Below are 27,425 nucleotides of genomic sequence, written 5' to 3' on the forward strand. Positions count from 1 at the left end.
GTGTGTATATATCCCATACTCTGGCTCTACCCCGACCTTGGGGACACCGTGGGACACACACACTGTGCCCCCCGTCCGTGGGGTGACCCACCCCGGGATGGGAACACCTGCTCCGGCTGCCGCTGGTAATCCCCGGCCTCTAAACGGATTAAAGGGATCATATCAAAGGAGGGGGGATGCCCGTGGGGGAACCCAATGGGTTAAACAGATTTGGGGTCGTTCGGGACTCGCCCATCGGCGCAGCCCGGTGCACTACAAGTCCCGAACGACCCCGCAGAGATGCAGGAGCCGGGGGTGTGATCTGGGGGGGGAGATCCAAAGCGGGGAGCGGGCGGGGATGATGTCAGCCTGCGGGGAGCCCCGGCGTGGCCAATGGCGCTGCGGGGCCGGGCCAGCGGCAGCGGCGGGGGCGGTGGCGGCGGCGATAGCGGCGAGAGCAACGGAGCCCATTCATGATCCAGCGAACGGCGCCGGTGGCGAGTAAAGCGGACCCGGTGCCCCGCAAAGCGGCGCCGGTCCCGCCGTCATGGAGACATCGGGGCATCTCCACGATTCGGGCGTGGGGGACTTGGAGGAGGACGGTCGGTGTCCCTGCCCGTTACCGGGGGATGAACGGTCACCGCCGCCGCCCTCCGCGCTGCCGCCGCTCCAGCACAGCCTGTTGCACTCCTCGCCCGGGTCGCTACGGGCCCCTCCTCCTCCTCCCGCCGCCCCCGCCGCCCTCCACCCTTCCTCCCGCCACGGCAGCCAGCTCAACCTCGGCGACCACCCCGCGGGCTCCGGGGTGCCGAGCGGCAAGCACCGGCAGCCCAGCCCTCTGGTTCACCGGCGGGACAGCAACCCCTTCACCGAGATCGCCATGAGCTCCTGCAAGTACAGCGGCGGCGTGATGAAGCCCCTCAGCCGGCTCAGCGCATCCCGACGGAACCTCATCGAGGCCGAGCCGGAGGCGCAGCCCCTGCAGCTCTTCGGTGCCGGCGAACCCCCCGAAATTGTCGTCTCACGAGAGGACAACCATGCGCCCGCCGCCCACCGTCCCAGCCGCCCGCCCGCCCGGCCGGCCCCCAGCACCTTTGCCAAGGGGCCCAAGCGCAAGGCACAGAACATTGGGTACCGCCTCGGGCACCGCCGGGCACTGTTCGAGAAGAGGAAGCGCCTCAGCGACTACGCGCTCATCTTCGGCATGTTTGGCATTGTCGTCATGGTCATTGAGACCGAGCTCTCCTGGGGGCTCTACTCCAAGGTACCGGCGGGGCCGGGGGTGTGCGCGGGGCTGGCGGGGTGAACGTGGAGCCATTTGCCCCATCTGTGCCCCGGGGTAAATATGGAGCTCCTCTGGAGCGGAGGGATGTTCCTGGGGACTGGAGGGATGTTCCCGGAGCTCTCTGTAGTGGATGCCGCAGCCACAGGTGTTGGGCAGGGTGAGCACCCGGCTGGAGGTGCAGGAGCTCTGTGCTGGTGGTTCCGGCAGCAGCAGGCACCGACCCACTGAGGTTTGTGTGCCTGTTGCTGGCATGGCACTGCACTCCTCACAAGCACTGTGCCCCCGGCCGTGCAGCGAAGCACCCCCTCTCTCCTCCTCCTCCTCCTCCTCCACACCCCTTCCTGCCTTTTTAAAATTTTTTTCGCCTTTTTTTTTCTTTTTTTTTTTTTTTTTTTTTTTTTTGCAGGACAGTGCCTTTTATTTATAATTCTCCCCCCCCCCCCACGTCCCTTCCAGCAGCTCCTGCTCCCAGGGCTGCGCTGGTTGGCAGCGATATGAATAACTCTTTGTATAGACATCTGTCATGTTATTTATACTTATCCAGAGAAGGGGGGAAGGCATCGGCACCCCCACCAGCACCCATGGGCGTCAGCGGGGCCGGCGCTGCTGCCGAGGGGGCTGGGGGGCAGCCAGGGGGGTCCCGGTGCTGCCCGGGGAGGGGAAGGAGCGGTGGGAAGGGGAAGGAGCGGTGGGAAGGGGCTGCTCCCCCTTCCTGCCGTGATCCATGGGCACTGTCAGCACGGGAGGGGGAGGAGGGAATGCATGCAATCGGGGGTCCCTGTGGTTTTGGGGACCCTGCTGCCTCCCCAGTCTGGTTTGGGGGGGTCCTGAGCCCCATCTTTGCACGGGTCAGCGGGCACAGGGGGGTGCAGGCGGCAGGTCCGCTGCTCTGTCTGAGGCAGGGGCACGCCAAGCTGGCATCCTCGCCGAGAAAGAAAGATGCTCCAAAGCCAGAGCCTTTTCCTGGTGGTTCCCGCTCCCCCTTTGGCAGGAGCAAAGCCAAACCAGCATCCCCCAGCTGCATCTGGTACCTGTTGAGCCGCAGCCGCCCCGGCAGGCTCCGTGCGGCGCCAGGGGGATTGTCCAGGCTCACCAGCAGAGCGCTGCCATGCTCAATGGCCCCAGCACGCCGAGCTGCTGTGTCAGCTGGGGAAGACCCCGTGAGTCAGCGCTGCTGCCATGCAGCAGCTGTGACACGCTGCTGCCCCTCTGTCACACCAACAATCGCGCTGACAGCCCCGGGCAGGCTGCAGGGGAGTCCCTGGCTCCGGCCTCCGCAGGCCCCTGGGCCAGGTTTGCAGCAGCTGCGTGAAAATCCCCCGGTGGGAAAGCAGAACTCGGTGGCAGGGCCGTGATCGCGGGTGTGGGAGTGCCTGTGGTGCAGATGGGGTGCAGCTCCAGCCCTGCCCCACGGCCCCAGCCGTGCCACCACGTGCTGCCAGGCACAGGGTGCCAGGGCTGGGCTGGGCACCAAGGGCACGGTGAGCAGGGTTTGCCTGTCAGTTGGCTGTGGGCAGCACTGGGCCTCTCGATTCTGCTGCTCCCACGACCCGTGTGCAGCATCCTGCCATCACCTGGTGCAGCAGGACGCGTGCCAGGGGTGCCAAGGTCCTTCCCCGCTTCAGCCCAGACCCCACGGTGTTTGCTGTGAGCATGGGATCCAGGAATGGCCTTTCCTGAGGGCTCTCCTCATGCAGGAGGCATTGGTGCACGATTGTGACACTCACCAGGTGCCCCACGCAGGGTTTGTGCCCCTGAGGAGGGTCTGGCCGGAGCCACCTTGGCACAAGGCTGCCCTTGGAGCTTGCCTGTTAATAGTAGTGTTTAGTCACAGCACTTTTCTTAGCACCAGCCATTATATCCACACAATTGCACAGCCAGAGCCAAGTCGTTAACAATGCGGAGCCGCCTCCACAGCAAATAGTCCCTTCTCTGCGTGCAAACAGCCTGTGGGGATGAGGAGCAGGGGGAACAGGGAGCCAAGGCAGGCCAGAAACAGCCCAGAGCCAGGCCAGAGCCAGCCCAGCACGCTGGGGTGCCAAGGGTTGGGTGCCATGGGCCAGCTGGGCCTTGGCAGGCCGGCTGTGCCAGGCCTCAGCACGCTGGGGGTGGCACTGAGGTGTGGCATGGGGGCTGAGGGGGGCTGGTTTGGGGGCAGCATCCCGGTGAGGGGCTGCCAATGCTCCCCATCAGTGGGGCTGGCACACACATGGGTTAACCAGCATCCAAAGGGAGCGCTGAATCCTGATTTTCACAGCCAGTTCAGCCATCAGGGAATCAGGGGCTGGGTTAATTTACATAAGATTAATTAGCTTCAGGGTCTGGTTGGATTTTCTGTGTAGATACCACAACACTGGGCTCGGGCTGGATGGGGCTGGGGCACTGGAATCTCAGAGGGGAGGTTGGGAACTGCACTCAGCAGAGCAGAAAACAGAATTAAAAAAGAGTTTTTGTTTATTTTTGCTGGTGGTACCAGTGGTGGCAGTGATGCTGGTGCTCTGGTGGTGCCCTTACTACTGTGTCAGGCTGCTCAGGGGGAAGCTGAAGCAGCACAAGAGCTGTTGAGGATGGGATAGCAGGGAACTGGGGGCTGGGTTAATTTACATATAATTAGCTGGAGGGTCTGGTTGGATTTTCTGTGTGGATGCCACAACACTGGGCTCAGGCCGGATGGGGCTGGGGCACTGGTGTTGCACATCGCAGAGGGGAGGCTGGGACCTGCAGAACAGAATTAAAAAAGAGTTTTTGTTTATTTTTGCTGCTGGTACCAGTGGTGCTGATGGCTCTGATGGTGCCCTTGCTACTGTGTCAGGCTGCTCAGGGGGAAGCTGAAGCAGCACAAGAGCTGTTGAGGATGGGACAGCAGGTTTTGGGGGGTCAGTATTTCCTTTGGGGTGTGGAGCCCACAGCTGTGTGCCCCTTAATGCCCTCGCTGCTTTCCCCCTGCAGGACTCCATGTTCTCCCTGGCCCTGAAATGCCTTATAAGCCTCTCCACCGTCATCCTGCTGGGCCTCATCATCGCCTACCACACCCGGGAGGTGCAGGTAGGTGCTGGCATCGCCACTGAGGGGCTGTGGGGTTTGCCAACCGCCTGTGAGTGGGGCACAGCACCTGAGCTCACATCCTGGAGCATCCTTCCTCTTTGTCAGGGTCCTGGGGGGCAGTCCTTGGTCTGTCTGGGCCCCAGGTGCTGGGCAGATATGCTGGAGGAGACCACAGCCAGGAAGGGCTCGAGGCAGTCAAAGTGCCAAGGAAAACCGAGAAATCCTTTCCTAATCAGGGCTGCACACTCTCTTCCTCCCTGGGAAGTTGAAGGGCTCCCAGTTTGTTCCAGGAAGGCTCTGCTTCCCTGTGCCTCGGCACAGTGCCAGCCCGCTCAGGGCCTGGGAGGAATGAATCACCAGGCAGGAGAAGGAGCATCCTGGGCAGGGATGTCAAACCCCCAGCCCTGAGTGCACCAAAACCCCACCTTGTCCCTCCTGGGGCTGGGGGGCTTTGCCACGGAGGGGTTGGCAGCAGCATCCCACTCCCTGTCTGCCCCCACGGGGACCAAGCCTGGGGGACGTTGAGTTGCTCAATGCAAATATTTGAGAGCTCTGCTTGTTGCTGCAATAATATTTACCCCAGGATGACGGTGGCTGGGGTCAGCAGGGTGAGCTGTGCCCTCCCTGCTCGCTGTTTCCTCTCTGCTTGTTGTTGCTGGCAGGGATTTGGGCAAACACAGCATCCACCCAGGCAGCACACAGGTCATCCCACATCTCCTGCCCTGACCAAAGTGCCACTGCTGTCCCCCTGCACCTCACCGTGATCCCAGTGCTCTGCCAGGCCACTCACACTGGGAGCAGGGAATGAGATAAGTGTGACTTGATCTGCTCCAAACAAAGTGGTGCTGGCTGCTCGTTGCCCTGGGTGTTATAAAGTGTGATAAAGAAATTGCTGATAACCCAACAGAAATCGAATGGGGCTGCCAGAGCTGTAAATCCTCAACTTCTTGTACCTCTTGGCCAAGGTGTGTTCACCTGGCCATGGCACTTGTCAGACCTCCCAGCCTATGGGAAACAATCAGCCTCTTCCCTCAGGATTCCCTCTTCCTCTCTTGCCCAGAGGAGCTGCCTCATCACTGGAGGTGTTCAAGGCCAGGCTGAGTGGAGTTTGGAGCAGCCTGGGGTAGTGGAAGGTGTCCCTGCCCATGAAAATGGGTGGAATGAGATGAGCTTTAAGGTCCTGTTCGACCCAAACCAGCCTGTGATTCTATCATCCTACTAATTGTGTTAATTAGTCCTTTGAAGGCCTTCCTGTGCCTCAGTTTCTCTGGGGCTGAGGCATCACTCAAACCCCACGTTATACCACAGCAGGTGAAGGAGAGCAGTGCTGGCAATGCTGCCAGCTCCTGCCAGGGTGTTCTGGAGGGGCAGAGACTCCTCATCCCTGTGCTTTGAGTGCCTGGAGCTGCTCAGGCTCTTGGTGAAACTTTAATCCTCATGAGGCGTCCTGGTAGCTTTTCTTGGCCTTTGTTCTCCTGGAGATGTAGTGGCTCTTGCTCCCTCCCCTGCTGGAGCCAGGGATGCTGCATGTGTTGGGAAATGCCCCCCTGGGTACCACTGAGCCACTCTAGGTTTCCATGGAAACCCACTTTGATGCTTTACAGGTACAGAACAGAGAGGGGCTGGCTCAGGCTCGGGGGAATCCTGCCCAAACCTCGCTCCTTCCCCTCCCCGGCCTGTGGCAGTTCCCCATCACACAGGCAAAAGGCTCCTGCCTTTTCCGCCTGCTAATTTGTTTATTTTAACACCCTTTTCCAGGAAGGAATAGGCTGTCAGCTTGCTAAATGCCTGAGGATCTCCCTTGACAGCTTGGAGCATTTTTGTAAACAATTTCTCAAACAAAGCAGCTAAAAGGAGCAGAGTTTTCCCTACAGAAAGGGAGGTGGCTGGGACAGCCACACCGTGAGTCAGCCCCGGTGGCTCCTGCCATCCCCGGGGAGAGCCCCAGATGCCAGGCTGGGCTGGCACAGGTGCACTGGGGCCTCTGCAGGGTCGTTCCTGGGCTCACGGCCAGCTGGGGTTGAGCTCCCCACTCGCCCCTCACCCTCTGCCCAGCCCTGGCTCTGTGAGCGAGCCAGCGCCGCTCCGTGAGTGAAGGATTGAGGACATTGGACAATGGCACCTCTGCCACATCCCCCCCTTGGATCCCTTCCTGGTGCTTTCTTTGGCAAGTGCTGCTGGCAGAGAGGCCCTGAGCGGGTCCCTGCTGCTGGGTCACACCAGGGAGGAGCCAATGGCAGCCTCAGCACTGCCCCTGCCCAGTCACCTCCCTGGGTGACTCGCAGGGCTCTGGTGGCATCCCAGAGAGGCCAGCTGAGCTGTCACCTCCCCGGCTCCTGCAGAGACCCCAACTCCATCACTGAGGATGGGAGAGGAGCTGCTGTACCCAGGATGAACCGTCAGTTGCCATGACAACTGGATCCCATCTCCGCCAGCAGCTGGATGCTCCGACTGTGCTGTTCACTGCCCAGATACTGCCCTGGCACTCGGGGTGTGCCCACTGTCAGCGAAATCAGTGCAACCCCAGGGGCAGGGGGACTGGGGTGACTCATGCTGGTGCTCTGTGGCACCATGGCTTGCCCATTTCTGTGGCCTGGATGAGGGGGACGTTTTGGGAGGTGGGCTCCTGCCAGCCAGATTTTGAGCCTGGGTGCTCAAGGCCGGGCACCTTAAAAGTTTTGGTGGCCATCCCTGGCACACACCAGCAGGGCAGCACAGAGCTTGGTGGTGATTCATTCCCATGTTTTTCCTCCCCATCCATCCCCAACGCTTCTGGCTGAGCCACACCCAGCTCCCCTGAGCTCTGACCCCCAGATCCTGTGGAGGGAGGGTCAGGGATGGCAGTGGGCAGGTTGTGGGGCCTGTGTGGTGACTGTTTTGCATCCTGGCAGCTCTTTGTGATCGACAACGGAGCTGACGACTGGCGGATAGCGATGACGTACGAGCGCATCCTCTACATCAGCCTGGAGATGCTGGTCTGTGCCATCCACCCCATCCCCGGGGAGTACAAATTTTTCTGGACAGCTCGCCTGGCCTTCTCCTACACCCCATCCCGGGCAGAGGCCGATGTGGACATCATCCTGTCCATCCCCATGTTCCTGCGCCTCTACCTGATCGCCCGGGTGATGCTGCTGCACAGCAAGCTCTTCACCGACGCCTCCTCGCGCAGCATCGGGGCGCTCAACAAGATCAACTTCAACACCCGCTTTGTCATGAAGACTCTCATGACCATCTGCCCTGGGACAGTGCTGCTGGTCTTCAGCATTTCCCTCTGGATCATCGCCGCGTGGACAGTGCGTGTGTGTGAGAGGTGAGCGGGTTTGGGGTGCTCGGGGGTTCGGGGTGTTTGCCATGAGCTGGGGCTGGGGGTTTGTGGCAGCTCGGGTGCTCAGGGCTTGGGAATGCCTGGTGGTGTGGGGTGCTCAGCTGTTGAGGTTTGGGATGCAGGGAGGTTCAGGCTGCAGGGAGGTTTGGGATGCAGGAAAGTTTGGGATGCTCAGTAGTTCAGGACACGAGCATGACGAACAGCAGTGTGGAGGTTTGGAAAGCTCCACGGTCCAGGATGTGCAGCAGTTCAGAAATGCACAGAGGTTTGGGATGCAGGGAGGTGTGGGATGTTCAGTAGTTCAGGACACGAGCATGACAAACAGTTTGGGATGTGGGGAGGTTTGGAAAGCTCCACAGTTCAGGATGTGCAGCAGTTCAGGATGCAGGGAGGTTCGGGATGCAGGGGGGTTCAGGATGCAGGGAGGTTCGGGGTGCATGCAGGTTTGGGGTGCATGCAGGTTTGGGATTCTCAGTAGCTCAGGACATGAGTAGTTCAGGACAAACAGCAGTTTGGGATGTGTGGAGGTTTGGAAAGCTCCACAGTTCAGGATGTGCAGCAGTTCAGGAATGCACGGAGGTTCAGGATGCAGGGAGGTTTGGGATGTAGGGTGGTTTGGGATGCTCAGTAGTTCAGGACACGAGTAGTTCAGGACAAACAGCAGTTTGGGATGTGTGAAGGTTTGGAAAGCTCCACAGTTCAGGATGTGCAGCAGTTCAGGATGTGCAGCAGTTCAGGAATGCACAAAGGTTCAGGATGCATGGAGGTTCAGGATGCAGGGAGGTTTGGGGTGCATGCAGGTTTGGGATTCTCAGTAGCTCAGGACATGAGTAGTTCAGGACAAACAGCAGTTTGGGATGTGTGGAGGTTTGGAAAGCTCCACGGTTCAGGATGTGCAGCAGTTCAGGAATGCACAAAGGTTCAGGATGCATGGAGGTTTGGGATGCAGGGTGGTTTGGGATGCTCAGTAGTTCAGGACACGAAATAACAAGCAGCAGTTTGGGATGTGTGGAGGTTTGGGAAGCTCCACGGTTCAGGATGTGCAGCAGTTCAGGAATGCACAGAGGTTCAGAATGCAGGGTGGTTTGGGATGCATGGAGGTTTGGGATGCTCAGTAGCTCAGGACACGAGTAGTTCAGGACAAACAGCAGTTTGGGATGTGTGGAGGTTTGGAAAGCTCCACAGTTCAGGATGTGCAGCCGTTCAGAAATGCACAGACGTTGAGGATGGATGGAGGTTTGGGATGCAGGGTGATTTGGGATGCTCAGTAGCTCAGGACACGAGCATGACAAACAGTTTGGGATGTGTGGAGGCTTGGAAAGCTCCACGGTTCAGGATGTGCAGCAGATCAGGATGTGCAGCAGCTCAGGAATGCATGATGATGTGCAGCGGCTCTGGGAGCTCAGCACTTTGTGGTTTGGGATTCAGGGCAGTTTGGAATTCTCAATGGAGATGTGATGTCCCAACAGCCTGGAGGAGGGGGGTGTTGGGGCCTCAGTGGCGGCCTGCACTGAGCCCTGCTGTCACAGATGATAAATGGCACAGGCAGGAAGCAGAGCAGGCTCAGCCCTGTCCTCACAGGTCCTTGTGCAAGAGAACATCTGTGAGAAGCCCCAGGAGCACGAGAGGGGGACAAGGAGAGTGGCGGGAGCTGGGGGCTGCCTATGGGGAGGGCCCAGAGGTGCTGATGGGGAGTGACAGGGCCTGGCTCAGGCTCCAGCATCGCTGCAAGTGACTGCCATGACAACACTGTGGTGACATACCCACGGCTCGATGGCATCGCGCCAGCGCCAGCGTGCTCAGCACCGGGGTTGCTGTGGCGACCAGCCTGGTGGGTATCACTGCACCTCCATCTCCCGGGGACCTGCCACCACTCTTTGTCTGCTGAGGGAGCCGGGGGGCTGTGCTGGTGGCAGCCCAGGGCTGGGCCCGGAGGTTTTCTCCACAGGCTGCCAGCAGCACCTGGCAAGGGAGGGCAGGTCCTTCACGAGCTGCCCTGCTGTGGCAGCTTTGTGTCATCCTTGGAGCTGAGGTGTGAGGGATCACAGCAACTGGCACCCCGGGGTTACCTGGGACACCCAGGTTGCTTTCAAAGTGAGAGGAAGGCCATCCCCCTCCTCCTCAGGGTGGGACCCGTTGCTGTGGTCACGCTGCAAAGGGGCATTAGGGCAGCTGGAAATGCTGTGGCGGTGGCGTGGGACGGCACACTGAGATTTTATGAGCTTTTACTGCCTGCATTTGCCTTCCTGCCTCCCTTAATGATGCTCTCCTTATGAGCTGGAAGCTCAGGCACTGCCTAATTGTGTTTGAGAAATTGTGGTTTGTGCCTCCTCAGCAGGGAGCAGGAGGACAGGCACCCAGGACACGCACAGGAGGGTAACCCAACCCCTGCCAAGGCTTGGGCTGCAAGATGCAACGAAGAACCCTCAGGAACAAAAACTCCCCAGAAATTATGCAGACGAGGCACTGCAGATCATTGGCAGTTGCCATCACCTCCCTCAGTGTACAGAGAGAGGCAGAAGAGAACCCAGGTGGGCTGGAGATGCGTCAGTCCTGGGGGATGCAGGACTGGGGGAACGCAGAGCCCCTGGGACACGCTGCGTGTGTGAGGGATGCCACATCCCTGGGGGATGCACCAGCCCTGGGGGGGTCACACAGCTCCCACAGGGGCTACCCAGGACGTGCCCCCCTGTCCCCACTGCCCACTGGCACTGGAAAACAGTTTGCTGTGGTTTGCAGCACCATTCCCTGGGCAGTTTAGAGGTGGTGGTGCCTCTCCAAGACGTGGTCCTGGGGCTGGGCTGCCACATTTTATTGGAATATTTACCAATCCAGCCAGACAGGACGTGCCTGAGCTTGTCTGGCCCTTGGTGCTGAACCAAAAAGCAGCAACTGTGGTGTTTCACCCCACAGACACTTTGGGCTGGCTGGATTTGTGGTGTTTCACCCCACAGACACTTTGGGCTGGCTGGGTGTGTGGTGTTTTACCCCACAGACACTTTTGGCTGTGGATTTGTGGTGTTTCACCCCAGAGACACTTTGGGCTGGCTGGGTGTGTGGTGTTTCACCCCACAGACACTTTGGGCTGGTTGGATTTGTGGTGTTTCACCCCACAGACACTTTGGGCTGGCTGGATTTGTGGTGTTTCACCCCACAGACACTTTGGGCTGGTTGGATTTGTGGTGTTTGACCCCACAGACACTTTTGGCTGTGGATTTGTGGTGTTTCACCCCACAGACACTTTGGGCTGTGGATTTGTGGTGTTTCACCCCACAGACACTTTGGGCTGGTTGGATTTGTGGTGTTTCACCCCACAGACACTTTGGGCTGGTTGGATTTGTGGTGTTTCACCCCACAGACACTTTGGGCTGGTTGGATTTGTGGTGTTTGACCCCACAGACACTTTTGGCTGTGGATTTGTGGTGTTTCACCCCACAGACACTTTGGGCTGTGGATTTGTGGTGTTTCACCCCACAGACACTTTGGGCTGGTTGGATTTGTGGTGTTTCACCCCACAGACACTTTGGGCTGGTTGGATTTGTGGTGTTTCACTCCACAGACACTTTGGGCTGGCTAGCTGCTGCAGTTGGATGCATGGAGACAATTCCAGGCCTGCAGGAGCTCTGGTGGTGCTGGGATGGAGCTTCCCCCCATACCAGGGGCTGCTCCTCAGGTTTCCCTCTGTGGAGAAGCTCTAAGGTGATGGTGAAGGAAAGGAGTCGGTTCTGATGGAGGGTTGGGATCCAGAGCTTTATTCTCTGAGTGCAGCACCAGCTCCAACAGAACTCCCTGAGCCCGTGGTTGCTGCTCCTTTAACCCCAGGGAAGGGGCAGGGAGCCACCAAGCAGGGACAAAGGGACAAAGGACACCTGGATGGCCCAATGCCCCCCCAGGGGTTTGAATGTGCCAATACTTTGGGAATTCCAGGACTGACAGACAGTGCTGGGAGGGGAAAGCAGAGCTGACTGACACACCTGGGAGGGAATTATCAGTGAGGAACCCGAGGTTCTGAGCTAAACCCTACAATCACAACGCAACAACGGCACCGAGCCGCGCTCTCCGTGGCTGTGGGGGCGGCAGCAGCATCCTCAGCATCCTCAGCATCCTCAGCATCCTCAGCATCCTCAGCATCCTCAGCATCCTCAGCATCCTCCCGTGCGCCGCGGGGCCGCTCCTCTCGCTGCTAGGCAACCTCGCCCGCCGCTCCGGTGTGCCCGCCCGGCCCCACGGAGCAGACGTGTGCCCCAGCGTGTGCCCGGAGCAGTGCCCGGAGCCCCAGCGTGTGCCCGGAGCCGTGCCTGGAGCCCCAGCGTGTGCCCGGAGCCCCAGCGTGTGCCCGGAGCCCCAGCGTGTGCCCGGAGCCCCAACGTGTGCCCGGAGCTGCCCGGAGCCCCGATGTGTGCCCGGAGCCCCAACGTGTGCCCGGAGCCCCAGCGTGTGCCCGGAGCTGCTCAGAGCCCCGGTGTGTGCCTGGAGCAGTGCCCGGAGCCGTGCCTGGAGCCCCAATGTGTGCCCAGAGCCCCAGCGTGTGCCCAGAGCTGCCCAGAGCCCCAGCATGTGCCTGGAGCCCCAGGGTGTGCCCGGAGCCCTGATGTGTTCCCGGAGCCCCAGCATGTGCCCGGAGCTGCCCAGAGCCCCAGCGTGTGCCCGGAGCAGTGCCCGGAGCCCCAGCGTGTGCTTGGAGCTGTGCCCGGAGCCCCGATGTGTGCCCGGAGCCCCAGCGTGTGCCTGGAGCTGTGCCCGGAGCCCCGATGTGTGCCCGGAGCCCCAGCGTGTGCCCGGAGCCGTGCCTGGAGCCCCAGCGTGTGCCCGGAGCCCCAGTGTGTGCCCGGAGCCCCAGCGTGTGCTTGGAGCAGTGCCCGGAGCCCCAGCGTGTGCCCGGAGCCCCAGTGTGTGTGCCCGGAGCCCCGATGTGTGCCCGGAGCCCCAGCGTGTGCCCGGAGCTGTGCCCAGAGCTGCCCGGAGCTGTCACACACAAGGCAGGTGCTGTGGGTGATGCTCAGGGCTCCAGAGAGGTGAGGGTGGCTGTGTGCAGGTCAGGGCATGGCACAAAGTGCCTCGGACCCTCTGCTCTGCAGCCCAGAAAGTGGTGCTGCTGTCTGAGCAGGCGGCCCCTCTTTCTGCCCAAGAGTTGATAGACCAGGGCCAAACTCTCTGGTTTATCAATCTTGCTCAAAGTGCTGCTCAGTGGAGAAAATGTCCCTCTGTCCAACAGGCCTTGAACCCCCCTGTCCAGCATGATGCTCCCTCAGGACATTCCAGCCTGTGGGATGAGGTGGGCTCAGCTCTCCTCAGGACACTGGGTGGGAGAATTGTGTGTGCCCCACTGCTGGCACTGGAATTTTGGGGAGTTTATGGGCCCTAACTCCCATAGAGCCCACAACCTATCTAACTCTGGGAGAATTGTGTGATAATTCCACTGCTGGCACTGGAATTTTGGGGATTGCCACTGAGGTTATGGGTGCTAACTCCCATAGAGCCCATAACCTATTTAATTCTGGGATAATTGTGTGTGCCCCACTGCTGGCACTGGAATTTTGGGGAGTTTATGGGCCCTAACTCCCATAGAGCCCATAACCTATCTAACTCTGGGAGAATTGTGTGATAATTCCACTGCTGGCACTGGAATTTTGGGGATTGCCACTGAGGTTATGGGTGCTAACTCCCATAGAGCCCATAACCTATTTAATTCTGGGATAATTGTGTGTGCCCCACTGCTGGCACTGGAATTTTGGGGAGTTTATGGGCCCTGACTCCCATAGAGCCCATAACCTATCTAACTCTGGGAGAATTGTGTGATAATTCCACTGCTGGCACTGGAATTTTAGGGAGATTATGGGCCCTAACTCCCATAGAGCCCATAACCTATCTAACTCTGGGAGAATTGTGTGTGCCCCACTGCTGGCACTGGAATTTTGGGGAGCTCCACTGTGGTTATGGGTGCTAACTCCCATAGAGCCCATAACCTATTTAATTCTGGGATAATTGTGTGATAATTCCACTGCTGGCACTGGAATTTTAGGGAGATTATGGGCCCTAACTCCCATAGAGCCCACAACCTATCTAACTCTGGGAGAATTGTGTGTGCCCCACTGCTGGCACTGGAATTTTGGGGAGCTCCACTGTGGTTATGGGTGCTAACTCCCATGGAGCCCACAACCTATCTAACTCTGGGAGAATTGTGTTATAATTCCACTGCTGGCACTGGAATTTTGGGGAGCTCCACTGTGGTTATGGGCCCTAAATCCCATAGAGCCCATAGCCTATTTAATTCTGGGGTAATTGTGTGATAATTCCACTTCTGGCACTGGAATTTTGGGGAGCACAACTGAGGTTATGGGTGCTAACTCCCATAGAGCCCATAACCTATCTAACTCTGGGAGAATTGTGTGATAATTCCACTGCTGGCACTGGAATTTTGGGGAGTTTATGGGCCCTAAATCCCATAGAGCCCACAACCTATCTAACTCTGGAGTAATTGTGTGATAATTCCACTGCTGGCACTGGAATTCTGGGGAGGCTATGGGCTCTAGCTCCCCTGGCCAACCCACCCTCCCCATGGCTGAAGGTGCTTCCTCCTGCACCAGGACCTCATTTGAGTCTCCAGCTGAGGGAAAAACATTTCAGAAGAGGAGAAAACCCAACTGCTCTGCGAGCGATGCTCTTGGAGCTGGGATTGCCAAAAGCTCCATCTGTTTTCCCTCTCCAGATCCTGTGAAGAGGCTGGGAGAAGCCTGCCAGGGAGAGGCAGGAGAACAACCATCCTGCTCATGGTGGGGTGAAGGCACTGCCTGCCCCTGCCAGCTCAGGGCTGAGTTTGGCTGCCAGGGCTCAGCACCACGTCCCTGGGAGCTGTACCTGCCTGGCTTGGCTGTGCCTGCCCAGCCCTGGGAGCTGGAGGCAGCTGGGGCTCCTCTTTGTGATTTCTGGAAGAGCCACAGCCAGTCTGGGACAGCCAGAGTGGTCATCACTGACCTCACATCCCCAGCAGCAGGGACCTGGAAAATCTGCAGCATTCCCAAAGCTGCAGCCACTCCACATGTGCCGTGTCTGGAGTGTGTGGGAGCTGTTCCTGTGCTCCTGGAAGCCAAGGCTGTGCCAGAGGCTCCACAGGACCCATCCCCAGCAGTTCTGCTGGCAGCTCTGCCCTCTGGAGTGCCACAGCACCACAGGGATGCAGGGGGGATGCCAAGGGTGAGCTGCTGTGGTCAGGGCCTTTGCAGAGCCACAGCTCTTTGTCCCATCAGCACCACATGGCACAGGGGACACACAACAGCACTGGGGTGTGGTGACAGCTCTGACTGAAAGCAGAAGCCCTTTCAACCGAGTTTGTGCTCTCATTTTGTCCACGTGGGTTTTCCAGTGCCAGAAATTGTGCAACCACTGCAACTGTGGCGCATCCCACCGTGCTGTTAATCCTGTGCCCCCATTCCTGCCCCATCCACCCCTGTCCCCTGCTGTGACACTCATGTCCCCATCTCCCTGGCAGGTACCACGACCAGCAGGATGTAACCAGCAACTTCCTGGGTGCTATGTGGCTCATCTCCATCACCTTCCTCTCCATCGGCTACGGGGACATGGTCCCACACACCTACTGTGGCAAGGGAGTCTGCCTGCTCACTGGCATCATGGTAAGGGTCGTGCTGGGCTGGTTTCCCTCCTGTGGGCTCTGTCTGTCTCCATTTCAGGAGGAGAGGCCGCTGGAATTTACCAGGGGCTGTTTCTCAGCTGTTTTGTCAATGTGCAAGGCCCAATGACTTCAGCTCTGAGGTCTCACAGCCTGGGAGTTGATGGAGCTGTCTCAGCTGATGGATTTGGGGTGGATTTGGGCCCACACTCAGGAAGGGTGGAGTCAGGGAGCAGAAGGGCACCTGAGCATCCCTTGGCCATCCTGGTCCACACCATCTGGTTTCCACTGCTCATCTGCCAGGGCTTCCTTTCCTTCTTAGCCAAAAGGCCACCATTCTCCAGTGCCCCCAGAGCACCTGCCCCCATGAGCCCACCACGAGATCTCCTGGCTTGTGGGGCTTTCCTTTCCCTTTCCCTTTCCTTTTCCTGAAGGAGCAGCTGGGGGCTCCTCACAGATGTTCCCCAGCCATCAGCTCTGCCCACCTCAGCTCCAGGCCCTGGGGATGGAGCCATCCCTCCTCCCAGCTAGGGCAGACCCCATGCCATCAGCTGGGGGGGCTCCACCAAGAGCCCCCCCTGTATTTTCTGCAGATCTTTGATGTGTCTTGGATGAGGCCAGATGCAGCAAGGCTGGTGTTGCTGGTGGGAGAAAATCCCTGTGGATGGGGGTGATGCAGCAATTGCCAGCAGAGGAGGAGCTGCTGGCTCAGCTGAGGGGGTTCCAGGCTCCCAAAACTCTTCCCCAGCCAGTGGTGACTCTGAAGTGAGGCCCAGTACAGCCCCCCACCCCTGGGAATGGGGACCCCCACGCCCTCTGGGGTTGGAGGCTTTGCTGGGCACTCAGCACCAGGGGTAATCACCCATCCAGGAGCAGAGGGGTGGTGGCAGCCAGAGAGTGCAGCAGGACCTTTGAGGACACTGAAGGATTCAGGCCACCAAGTTAATTAATGACTCTTTGAGGACAGAGAGCTTGCCAGGCTGGCAGCACTCTGCCAGAGCTCTGGGGGCAGGCAGGGACCCAGCTGGGATGAGCAGGGAGGCTCTGGCAAGGACAGCTCAGCACAGATGTGCACTGGGAATGCACATCTGGCCCTGATTGCTGGCATAAGGGAGCTCCCAGCTGCACCAGTTCAATTTAGGGTCCTGATTTGGGGCCCTTTCTCTGCTCTCACTGGCGTTGCCTGGTGTTTCCCCACTGCTCTCCCAGCCCAGACCTCTCTTGGGAATGGAGGGCTCTCCATCCCACAGGGCTCTGGCACAGGGCAGATCTCTGGCACAGGCTCCTCACCAAGCACTGCTGACCTTGCCAATAGCCCTGGCCTCTCCCATTAATCACAGAGCCCTTCACCAGCCACCCAAGGACACCCAGGCTCTGTAAGATCTTGTCAGGATAACAGGGAGGACATGTAGCTTTAGTCATCTGCAGATTTCAAGGGTGAGGGTGGGAGTGCTGGTGTTACAAACCAGAGACAAACTGTGCTCCCCAACTGATGTCCCTGCACAGGGTGCTGGATGCACAGCACTGGTGGTGGCTGTGGTGGCCAGGAAGCTGGAGCTCACCAAAGCTGAGAAGCACGTCCACAACTTCATGATGGACACACAGCTGACCAAGAGGGTAAGGTGACATGGGGGCATTGCTGTGTGCCAGGAGCTGGGGGTTTGGGCCACCGTGGCAGGAGAGAGGTGTCAGCACGTCTGGATCTGTGGGAACCACAGTGGGAGAAGGTGCCAGCATCTCTGAGTGAAGGTACAATGGGATTTGGGCCACTGTGGCAGGAAGGAGATGTCAGCACGTCTGGATCTGTGGGAACCACAGTGGGAGAAGGTGCCAGCATCTCTGAGTGGAGCTACAACAGGAGAGGAAGGTGTTGGCACCTTTGAGGGTAAATCCTGTGGGTACCACTGCTGAGGAAGTTTTCCAGATGCTGTGGATGTTGCACAGGCAGCAGCGTTACACTGAGACAAAGAGCAGCAGCTGTCTTCCAGGGATTGAGGTGATTTTGGGAGCACACTCCCTCCTCTTCCAGAGCATGATCTCACTCCTCTTGCTGTCAGGAAGACAAGTGGATTTCAGTGATTTCAGTGTCCACCACGGATAAGAACCATACTGTGAGGCTCCTCTGAGGAGAGCCTGCAGCAGGGTGTTCGTGGGGTCACCAGAACTGGTGTCACATCCCTGGGAGCGTGGAGGAGCTGCAGGAGGTCGCTGGTGTTGGCAGCCTCACCATGGCAAAGCATCAACAAGCCAACAGTGGGTGTCACATAATGGGCTCTGCTCTGTTTTAGAGGGGATGGTGGCAAAACAAGCATCAGTGCAGCCCTTGGAAAGGCAGCTACTGGTGTCAGCACCTCTGGATCTGTGGGAACCACAGTGGGAGAAAGTGCCAGCATCTCTGAGTGAAGCTACAACAGGAGAGGAAGGTGTTGGCACCTTTGGGGGTAAATCCTTTGGGGGCTGCAAGCAGGGCACGCACTTCACCCCAGAGAGCAGAGCCCCAGCCAAAGCCCTGACACCCCAGGAATAGTCAGGAACCTTGGTGTGACCAGGCTGGGAGAGCAAAACAGCTGCTGAGCCCCTCTGCAGTGCCATTGATGGGGATCTGCAGGCTCCAGGCCAGGCACAGAGCAGCCAATTGCTCCTGGAGTGAGCAGCTGAGCTGTGCTTCAGGCACAGAGCTGCAGAAATCACATCCCAGCACCAGCAGCATAACTGGGACCTGCTGGCCTGGGACCTGCCAGGATTCACAGATGGGTGCCCCCCTGTCCATCCTGCCCAGCAGAAGCTCCTGCTGATCTCTCTCGGGAGGTTCCCAGCAAAGCAATGGAGAATATGTTAGAAATTCTGAGAAAGAGCCTGAAATGCAGCATTTCCCCTGGCCTGCAGGCAGCTGGTGGAGAAAAAACTTTGTTTTTTTTTTTTTTTCTTGAGGCTTATGGTACAACTTTGTGCGTGGGCAAAGAGCCAGGACTGGGATGTGGGTGCAGCAGGGGCCAACAGCTCTGCCCTCTCTTGCTGCTTGAAGTGCTCAGCATCCCCTGGAACAGCCCAGGAGAGTCTGTGGGTGCAGAGCCTCTCTCCAGCTGGGGCAGGGGATGTGCAGCACTGGTTCAGTGTCTCTGAGGTCCCACATGCCTGGGGACCTGCAGCCACTCTTCCTTTTCAGATCAAGAACGCTGCAGCCAACGTCCTGAGGGAAACGTGGCTGATCTACAAACACACCAAGCTGCTGAAGAAGATCGACCACGCCAAAGTCAGGAAGCACCAGAGGAAGTTCCTACAAGCCATCCACCAGTAAGAGGCTGTGCAGGGGGCTGGGGGCAGGCTGAGCTCCAGATAAAGCAGGATGGTGTCCCTGGCAGGGCTGTGGGGGCAGTTTTGCCTTGCCCCAGATGCAGGCAGGTGCCCAGATGCAGTTTGGAAGAGGGGAGGGAGTCCAGCCACGTGCTCTTTCCTTCCCCCCAGGTTACGGAGCGTGAAGATGGAGCAGAGGAAGCTGAGTGACCAAGCCAACACCCTTGTCGACCTCTCAAAGGCAAGTCCCACAGGAACCCTGTGGCTTGGCCAGACTCGGTGTTTCTCCTCACTCTGAATAACTAAAGCAGACTTGGCTGACCGCAAAATGCTCCGGCTCTGTAAATGTCAGCAAGGAATAGCTGCTGTGGGATGGCTGCCCTTGCAAAGCAGGAGATACACATTCATGAGCCAGAGGTTCCCTGCAACCCTCTTTTTGCAAGGGGTACCACTGCTCAGCAGCACAGATTCAGCAGAGTTTCCTTGCTTTGATGGCCAGGGATGAGCCAAACTGCAGTGGCAGAAGCCTTGGAGAAGCTGGGGTGGGCTGAGATGGGGAGCTGAGCCAAACTGCAGTGGCAGCAGCCTTGGAGAACATGGGTGGAAAGAGATGGGGCAGCTCTCAGGGATAAAGGGGTGAGCTGAGACAAACTGCAGAGGCAGAACCCTTGGAGAATATGGGTGAGCTGAGACGGGGCAGCTCTCAGGGATAAAGGGGTAAAGGGGTGAGCTGAGCCAAACTGCAGTGGCAGAACCTTGGAGAAGCTGGGGTAGAAAGAGATGGGGCAGCTCTCAGGGGTAAAATGATGAGTTCTGTGGCGCTTACCCCTCCAGCCACGGTACTAACTGTCCCCTGTGTCTCCTGCCCAGATGCAGAACGTGATGTACGACCTCATCACAGAGCTAAACGACCGCAGCGAGGACCTGGAGAAGCAGATCAGCGGCCTGGAATCCAAGCTGGAGCAGCTCAGTGCCAGCTTCAACTCCCTGCCCCTGCTGATGGCTGACATGCTGCGGCAGCAGCAGCAGCGCCTGCTCAGCGCCGTGCTGGAGGCCAGAGGGGTGGCTGTGCCCGTGGGCACCCCCCAGACACCCCTCTCTGAGAGCCCCATCGGGGTCAGCTCCACCTCCTTCCCCACCCCTTACACGAGCTCGAGCAGCTGCTAAAACACAGCCCCTGAGCCCTGCTGGGGACGGGGGAAGCGTTTCCACACGGATCTGTGAACTTCCCTCTGGCCCTCGAGCCGCTGCAGGAGCCTTCAGCTGGAGCCAGTAGTGGGACCAGCAGCGCCCGAGCGCCGCTCGGAGCTTTGCCAACGCCTTGGTTTGGGGAATTGCATCCCTCTTCAGGTGCCTCTACACGTGGTGAAGGAAGGGGACGGAAGGTGATGCCTTGGGCCGGCCTGTGCCGCGGCGTCCGGTGGCAGAACGGGAAAAAACCCACGCTCAATCTCAGGTCTTCACGTTTGAAAACAAAACAAAACAAACAAAGCAAAACAAAACAAAACAAAACAAAACAAAACAAAACAAAACACCGAGTCAGAAGCACTGAAGCAACGGAGACACCGGAGGGAGAGGTTTTTTCTCCCTGGGCCCCCTGCTCCTCTCAAGATTGCCAAACCTCGCCAGGCAGGTGCCAGCGTGGGGAGGTTGGTGATGAAGGCTCTGGCTGACGCTGCCCGTGCTCCATTCCATCTCCTAGCCACAGGACAGCCCCCTCACGCTGACAGCTGGGTGACAATGTCTGACTGTGACCTTCCTGTGGAGTTCTCTGGAGCTGTGAGTGTTTTCTACCCAGAGAAGAACAATGGACGCTTCTTCTTTCTGGTCCTCAGTGTCATATTCTGCCTGGAGACAATGCCAGAGCCAGGAAAGCAGTGCCTACAGCGTGCAGGGCCACGCAGGGCTGTCCCCAGCCCACGTGTTGGTGGCCAGGGATGGGGCTGGCAGGCCAGCTCGGGCACTGAGGGGGTCTCCAGGTGCTCACATCACTGCCTGCTGGGAGCCTCCCAGCATTCTGCAAAGCCAGTGGGCTCTTTGCAGCAGCCTCAGAAGTGCTGGATGAACACCCCATCAGCTCCAACTGTCTCCACTTGTGCTGGGAACATCCATGCCTGAGCCCAGCTGGCAATGTCCAATCCACCAGGATCAAGCAGGAGCTCGCTGGCAAGTGATGTGGTAGCAGGGGCAGGTGCTTCATCTGTTTAAAACAAAGCCCACGGCCTTCGTGCCACTCCTGCTGGGTTTGGTGGAGGGCAGCAGCACTCTCTGGCACCGTCTGGCACAGGCGCTGCTGCCCATGCCCGCCAAAGTGCAGCACCTCAGACCCCATTTTACTTTTTTGCTGGTGTTCAGCTTCCTGAGGTACCCTTGGCATCACCTGGCTGCTTCTGGAACCAGCCACTTTCTGGTTTGCTTTCACCATTTCTCCCTTTTTCCTCCTCAGTTCTGCCCCAGTGTCACGCTCTGGCTTTCCTGCATCCTTGCATGGAGCCATGCCAGGCTCTGACTTTGGGGCTGCTGTTTGCTGCTTTCCATGAAAACTCAGCAGAGAGAATATTTCTATATTTTTTAAACAGATGAAGTAACCGTGTAATGACTCTGCAATATTAATTACGCCTCACCCAGCAGTGTCAGTAATTGTAATCAGTCACTGTGTTACTCCAGGTATACTCAGCCTGTAATGCTCTCCTTTGTAACTTCTTCCCTTCCATAAATAATGCTGGATTTTGTGCACACCTAGGGGTAGAGACCCACCACCCTCCTGCAGCACCACCCCTACCCCCCCAATGCTGAAGCATTTCCTTGCTGCCAGTGGTGAGAGGTGGCTCCACTCCCTGTGCCCTGCAGCTGGAGTCACATAGGAAACAAGCAGCAATTAGTGAGGAGTGCTGCCCCCATGCTGGCCCTAGGAGGAGGAGGAGGAGGAGGAGGAAGGCTACAAAATGGGATCCCTGTGCTGCAGAGGTGTTGGGAGCAGGGGACAAACACACTCACCCCTGTTGCCTTCACGTGCCCATTGCTGCTGGTCCTTGGCCAGTGGGAGATCCCTGCCTTTGGGGAAGAGCTGCTCCTCCAAGCTCTTGTAATTGGTATAATTAATATCCCACGGATGGCTGGGGATTCACTGCTGCCTTGGAAGCCCCCCGTGATCTGTTCTCAGCCCTGTGTGCCTGTGGGTGCCCCCCTGCCCATCTTGCCCTGCAGAAGCTCCTGATGATCTCTCTCAGGAGGTTCCCAGCATAGCAATGTCAGAAATTCTGAGAAGGAGCTTGAAATGCAGCATTTTCCCTGGCCTGCAGGCAGCTGGTGGAGAAAAATGCTTTCTGGGCTTCAGGATAGGAGCAAACTGCCCCTGGGATGGTGCTGTGCGTGGGATGAGGTGTGGAGATGTGTCCTGGGGCAGCAGAGAGCCAGAGGAAGTATTGATCCTTAAAGATCAATATTGCCAGCAGGAACCAGGAACCTCCCTGCCAGGCACACGATCGAGTCTGGGAAATCCAAAAAGTGAGACAAGAGCAGGAGCTGCCAGCTGCAGGCCCCAGGGTGCTCAGGACCAGAGGGAGAGTGCTGGGATTGCAGCTGGAGCAGGAGCCCCTTGCTCTGGGGCAGAGCAGCTGCTGCTGCAGTGGGATTTCAGCAGGGCTGGGGCACTGGGTCCCTGTGCACCCCACAACCTTCCTCCCCTGGCCTCATCTCAGCACAAGCTGCAGTGCAACCACCCCTGTGCCTGTGACCTGGGGTCTGCACTGTGTGCCCTGCACCTCACACCCTGCAAACTCCACATCCCACCCCTTCACCCCCCATTCCATAGCCCTGAATGCCCACACACACCTATCCCACCCCTGCATCCCCCATTCCACACCCCTGAATGCCCATCCCAGCCCCCAAACTCCATATCCCACCCCTTCACCCCTCATTCCACACCCCTGAATCCCCATCCCAACCCCAAAACTCCACATCCCACCCCTTCATCCCCCATTCCACACCCCTGAATCCCCATCCCAACCCCAAAACTCCATATCCCATCCCTTCATCCCCATTCCACACCCCTGAATGCCCAAATCCCACATCCCACCCCTGCACCCCTCATTCCACACCCCTGAATGCCCAAAGCCCATATCCCACCCCTTCATCCCCCATTCCACACCCCTGAATGCCCAAAGCCCATATCCCACCCCTGCATTCCCCATTCCACACCCCTGAATGCCCATCCCAACCCCCAAATCCCACATCCCACCCCTTCACCCCATGCCAGTTTTAGCAGTAGCCCTGACCCATCGCTCCCAGCACCAGACTCCACCATGGCCAGCAGTGGGACCAACCCCCCTCCAGCCCTGCTGCCAGGAGCCCAGAGCCCACCTGAGGCCACAGGGGGGGCAGGAAGGGTGAGCAGCCCCCAGGGCAGGGCAGGGCAGCCCAGCATGCCCACCCTGATGGCAGCTCCTGGTCACCAGCGGCCTTGGCTGGCACAGCCCCGGTGAAGAGCTCCAGGAAATGCTCCCCAGCCGGCCCAGCCCAGCCCACACACCTGAGATGATCATTTTGGGTGCCCTTAGGGACATCAGGACAGAGAGAAGAGATCAGCAGCCAAGGTGGAAGAACAGCACAAGAGGAAAACCGCAGAGATGCCGACCTCCTGCAAGCTGGGAATTGTCTGATCCCACAGCCCAGTGGGGCCAGTGCCCCTCCAGGACCCACCTGACCCAGCCAGTCCCATTTTTGGCACAGCCTTGGGGGCTTTTTTCTGCTCCACGAGTCTCCCTCCTGCTCTGCCTGCAAGGAACTATCCTAGAAATACCAGAAAAATTCCACAATCTCTCTGCAAACTCATGGATCTTTCTGTCCAGACTTAAGGAGCTTTGACCTGGGTTTGCATCTTGCCTCTGTACTGCTCGCTTCTTTTTTTAACAATAGGGAAAGGTATAATAGTTTATTTTAACTATGAAATATATTGCTATATTATGATGGTTATGGTAACTTTCAATTATGGTTTTGTACCCAACACGGTTGTTAGCAGGCAGCAACGCCAGGCTGCTGCCAAAAATGTCTGTTTCTGAGTACAGCTACTACTGCCAGTGAGGATGGGGCACAGGGAGAGGTGCAGAACCCGAGCTGTTGTCCTTCATCACCCTTGTACTCATTTCCAGTGCTTGGAAGCTGACCTCTGGCAGGTCTGGAGCTGATCTGTGTGCAGCCCAATGGCACCAGAGCTTTGCTTCTCCCTACAGAAAGGTCAGGGTTTTTTTCCTTTTGTTCCCAGTTTCTGGAAAGCCATTTTGCCCCAGGCTGCCTCCTCCAGCAGCAGGAGGGACTCTGCTCTGCAAGAGTCAAAATTCCCCTTTTCCTCCAGGCTTTGTTTCCTTTTTACTTTGTGGCTCTTGAGAAAGCAGTGCTGCAGAGCACATTTTCATAGAATTATGGAATCGTTGAGGTTGGAAAAGTCCTCTAAGAACATCAAGTCTGGCTGTTAACCCAGCAGCACCACCAAGCCCACGTGCCTGAGTGCCACAAACACAAATCTTCTAAATTCCTCCAGAGATGGGGACTCCACTGCTGCCCTGGGCAGCCTGGCCACACTTACACACCAGAAATTTTCCCAATATCCAACCTAAACCTCCCCTGGCAAAACTTTCAGACATTTTCTCTTGTCCTTTCACTTGTAACTCGGGAGAAGAGACTGGGACATGTCCAGTTCACATTTCACACCCTGCCCTGGGAGCTGCAGCTTTTGTTCAGCCTCAGGATACGATGGCATAGGAGGACAAAACCCTGGGCATGAAAGAGAAGTGAGATGAGGTTGCAGGGATTGTTTTGTCTCAGCCTTCCAGCTGGGAACAGGCTGCCCAGAGTTGTGTCTGCCCCATCTCTCTGGAAGGGTTCAAGGCCAGGTTAGGTGGGGCTTGGAGCAACCTGGTCTAGTGGAAAATGTCTCAGCCCATGGCACGGGGACTGAGATGAGCTTTAAGTCCCTTCCAGCCCAAACTGTTCTGTGATTCCATGATTCTGTGATTCCATGGACTCCCTGAGCCTCAGAGAGCATCACTTCCTTACCTCCTGAGCTGCTGGACCTGATCCCTGCTGGATCAAAAGTCTTAAGCTGCTCTTTGACAGCCACACTTTGTCCTGGCCAGTTTTCACAGAGCATGGTGTGTCAGGGAATGAGCAGCACCTATGGAACCAATTCCTGCTGGTTTTGTCCAGAGAAAGTCCAAAAGTCCCTGCACTGCTCAGAGCTGCAGTCACTGCCATGCTGCCACTGTAGAGCTGTGCTGGCCTCACCCTTCCAGGCCAGTCCAAGCCAGCAGAGCCCCAGCAGCAATGAGCTGCCATGAGGTCTGGATGCTCCTTGCTGGACCCCAGACCTGAAATCTCCCTGCAGAAACCAGCTCTGATGGAGGAAAGAGGCTGGTTCTTCTTCTGAGAGGCCAGGGCTGAGCCTCTGCTACTGCCAGGGGATTCCTGGTCCTCTCCCTTGGGCTTGTCCTGCCCAGCACCTCCCAGGCAGCCCAGAGCCCTGTGCCTTGGCCACCAGGTATGTTTGCTGGGGGGCAATGGTGGTGATTGCTCAGCAGTTTGGGAAGATTCTGCTGCCAGGCTCTGCTCTGAGCTTCTTCTCACCTAACTCCAAGCTCCCTCCTAAAAGGTATCCAAAGGGTCTGAGGTTGTAGAGAGGGGATTTAGCAGGAGAGAGAAAAAGCTTCCAAAGCTTCTTCTCCATGGCATTAGTTATTTCCCTATGGGATGAGCCACCTCAGAGCCCCACGAGGCACCAGGCAGGGCTCCAGAACCACCTGCCCCAGTGGGTGCTCTTGGCTGGGGGCCCCGGTGCTCTGTGCACCCAGCTCTGCTCCTTCTTCCACCCAAAGTGTTCTTCCCCCCACTGGGGTCTCAGCACTGCCCATGCACCTTCCAGTGGGAGCTGCCTGCATGTTCTCTGTGGTCAGGATCCAGTGCTGGGCTTTACCTTCCTCCCTCAGGGCCGGTCTCTCAGCTGGAGGACAGGAGTGGGGGCTGGCCCGTGTGACAACAGCCCATCCCCACAGCATTGCCATAAACCCGAGCTGTACCCAGAAACAGGCATGTTTTAAACTATGGCTTTAACCTGTTCACTGTAAAAAGTGCCTTGGACTTTAATCTGAAGAGGTCACTATCTAGAAGTATTTACCTGTGCGGGTGTGTAAGGATGCAGCTCTGTGTGCAGAGTTACACACACAAATATATGATCTATACGTACAGCCACCAGTGCCTCGGAGCCTCTGTTCTGCAAGCTGCAAAAGCTCCTTCCTTTCTGCCCCTGGAGTGATGTTGGAGGCATTCCTGACCCAGGGATCCCTTGCCAAAGTGAAACAAGGGTTGTGCTGGGTGCAGGGATTGCCCTCAGCAGTGCTGAGCTGTCCCGTTCATCCCCAGGAAGCAGCTTGGTGCTCCTCAGGGTCTGTCTGCACAGTTTGGGAATCCCCCAGGGAAGGGATAAATCCCTGTTCCCTTGTGCACAAAGGTCACATCTCTGGACTCCCCATGCCAACCAAGAGCTGTTGGGCACTTTGTAAAACCAGGGGGAACCCCCAGATGTTTTGTTGTATGGCAGTGATGAGGGGTTTTCCAAAAGGATTTTTGGTTCCCCTGTTCTTGGGCTGAGGCTCAAGAAAGGAGTGGAGGAGGTTGGTGCTTTTTCCTCTGGCTCTGCACTGAGGCTCCTCATGCTCACCCAGCTCTGCTCAAACATCAGAGCTGGGCTGCTCCCTCCAGTTCATCCCTCTCTAAAAAACAAGGATAAAAGTTGTCTGGGGTGCAAAGAGCACACAAATAACTTTCCCAAAGTGAATGCATTGGTTGAGATAAGGGGAAGCTGGACTCTTTCCACTCTGGGCCCAGCAATGGGGCACTGCTTCAGCTCACTCTGAAGATGGCACCCCAAATTTCATCCTCACATTCATGCTGGGAGGATGGCAACAGAAACAGCTCCCCCAGCTAAACATGGTGTGGTGGAGCCAGCAGAGGAGGAGGGAGATGTGCAGCAGCTGAACTGTGATTAATCAATAAATCAGGCTTTTTTAGTTTTGAGCTAATACCTCTAAATCCTAAAAATACCTCCAGCAGCCCGGGGGGCTCTCTGATAGGTGATTAAACCCTTGGAGCTTCATTTCCAGGATTAATGGCTTAGAGCAGCAGAGCCCTGCTGTACAAAGGCAGCTCTAGTTCTGATACTGCCCATGAAGGCAAGGCAGAATATGTTCATCTTTATGTGCAGCATGAAATCTGTTTTAAATAATGGCCCAGGATTAAAGTTTCTCTGAGCAGAAAGGCAATAATGGCCACAGGGTGGATCTCCACCTCCCTGTGTCTGCCCTTTGCTTTCCCAGTCCCAGGGGTGAGAGGGAGGAGGAGGAGGGTGCTGTTGGTGTGAAGGTCTGGGCACCTTTACCCAGCCCAGTGCAATGTGCCTGCATCAGTGCTGGCATGTGCAGAGACAGGAGGGGAAGTGCATTCTGAAAAAACGAGGGCAAAAAAGGAGGGGAAAAAAAATTAAAAAAGCTGTTGTTTTGTTAAACAGTTCCTTACAGATAGAATTTTTAAAAACAGTGGGGAACTACTGGCCTTCCACAAGGCAGAGGAAAATCCCAGGCAAACTGGCTCCACGGGGCACAGCTTTGAATCAGCATCTGCCTGCTGGGAGTGAGCAGATGTGGGAGGCAGCTCCTGGGGGCGAGGGAGGGCCAGGCAGGGAACAGGGGCTTTGGACCAGGCAAGTGTTCTGTGCTGAGCTAAGGGCTCTGAATGCTGGCATTTCCCCAGTCAGGAGCTGGGAGTCACTCCCTGCAGAGAGGCTTCTGCTTCCCAGGGGATGGGGTGGGTGGGGAGTGAGC

The 27,425-nt window shown here is 57.5% G+C and overlaps 1 protein-coding gene across 2 annotated transcripts; it reads left to right on the forward strand.

Annotated features, from left to right (window-relative positions):
* Positions 1–423: 423 nt before the first annotated feature.
* KCNN3 (potassium calcium-activated channel subfamily N member 3) lies at positions 424–22,376 on the forward strand. Of its 2 annotated transcripts, XM_058043057.1 has the most exons (8): positions 424–1,243; positions 4,214–4,309; positions 7,201–7,619; positions 15,124–15,265; positions 16,768–16,878; positions 18,428–18,555; positions 18,727–18,796; positions 19,426–22,376. In XM_058043057.1, the coding sequence occupies exons 1-8, from the start codon at positions 527–529 to the stop codon at positions 19,720–19,722; spliced, it is 1,980 nt and encodes a 659-aa protein (XP_057899040.1). In that variant the 5' UTR covers positions 424–526; the 3' UTR covers positions 19,723–22,376. The 2 variants fall into 2 exon arrangements, with proteins under 2 accessions (XP_057899040.1, XP_057899041.1); XM_058043058.1 differs by lacking the exons at positions 424–1,243; positions 4,214–4,309 and adding an exon at positions 6,629–6,800.
* Positions 22,377–27,425: the final 5,049 nt, after the last annotated feature.

Source organism: Melospiza georgiana, chromosome 33 (assembly GCF_028018845.1).
Source record: "Melospiza georgiana isolate bMelGeo1 chromosome 33, bMelGeo1.pri, whole genome shotgun sequence".
Lineage (NCBI taxonomy): Eukaryota > Metazoa > Chordata > Aves > Passeriformes > Passerellidae > Melospiza > Melospiza georgiana.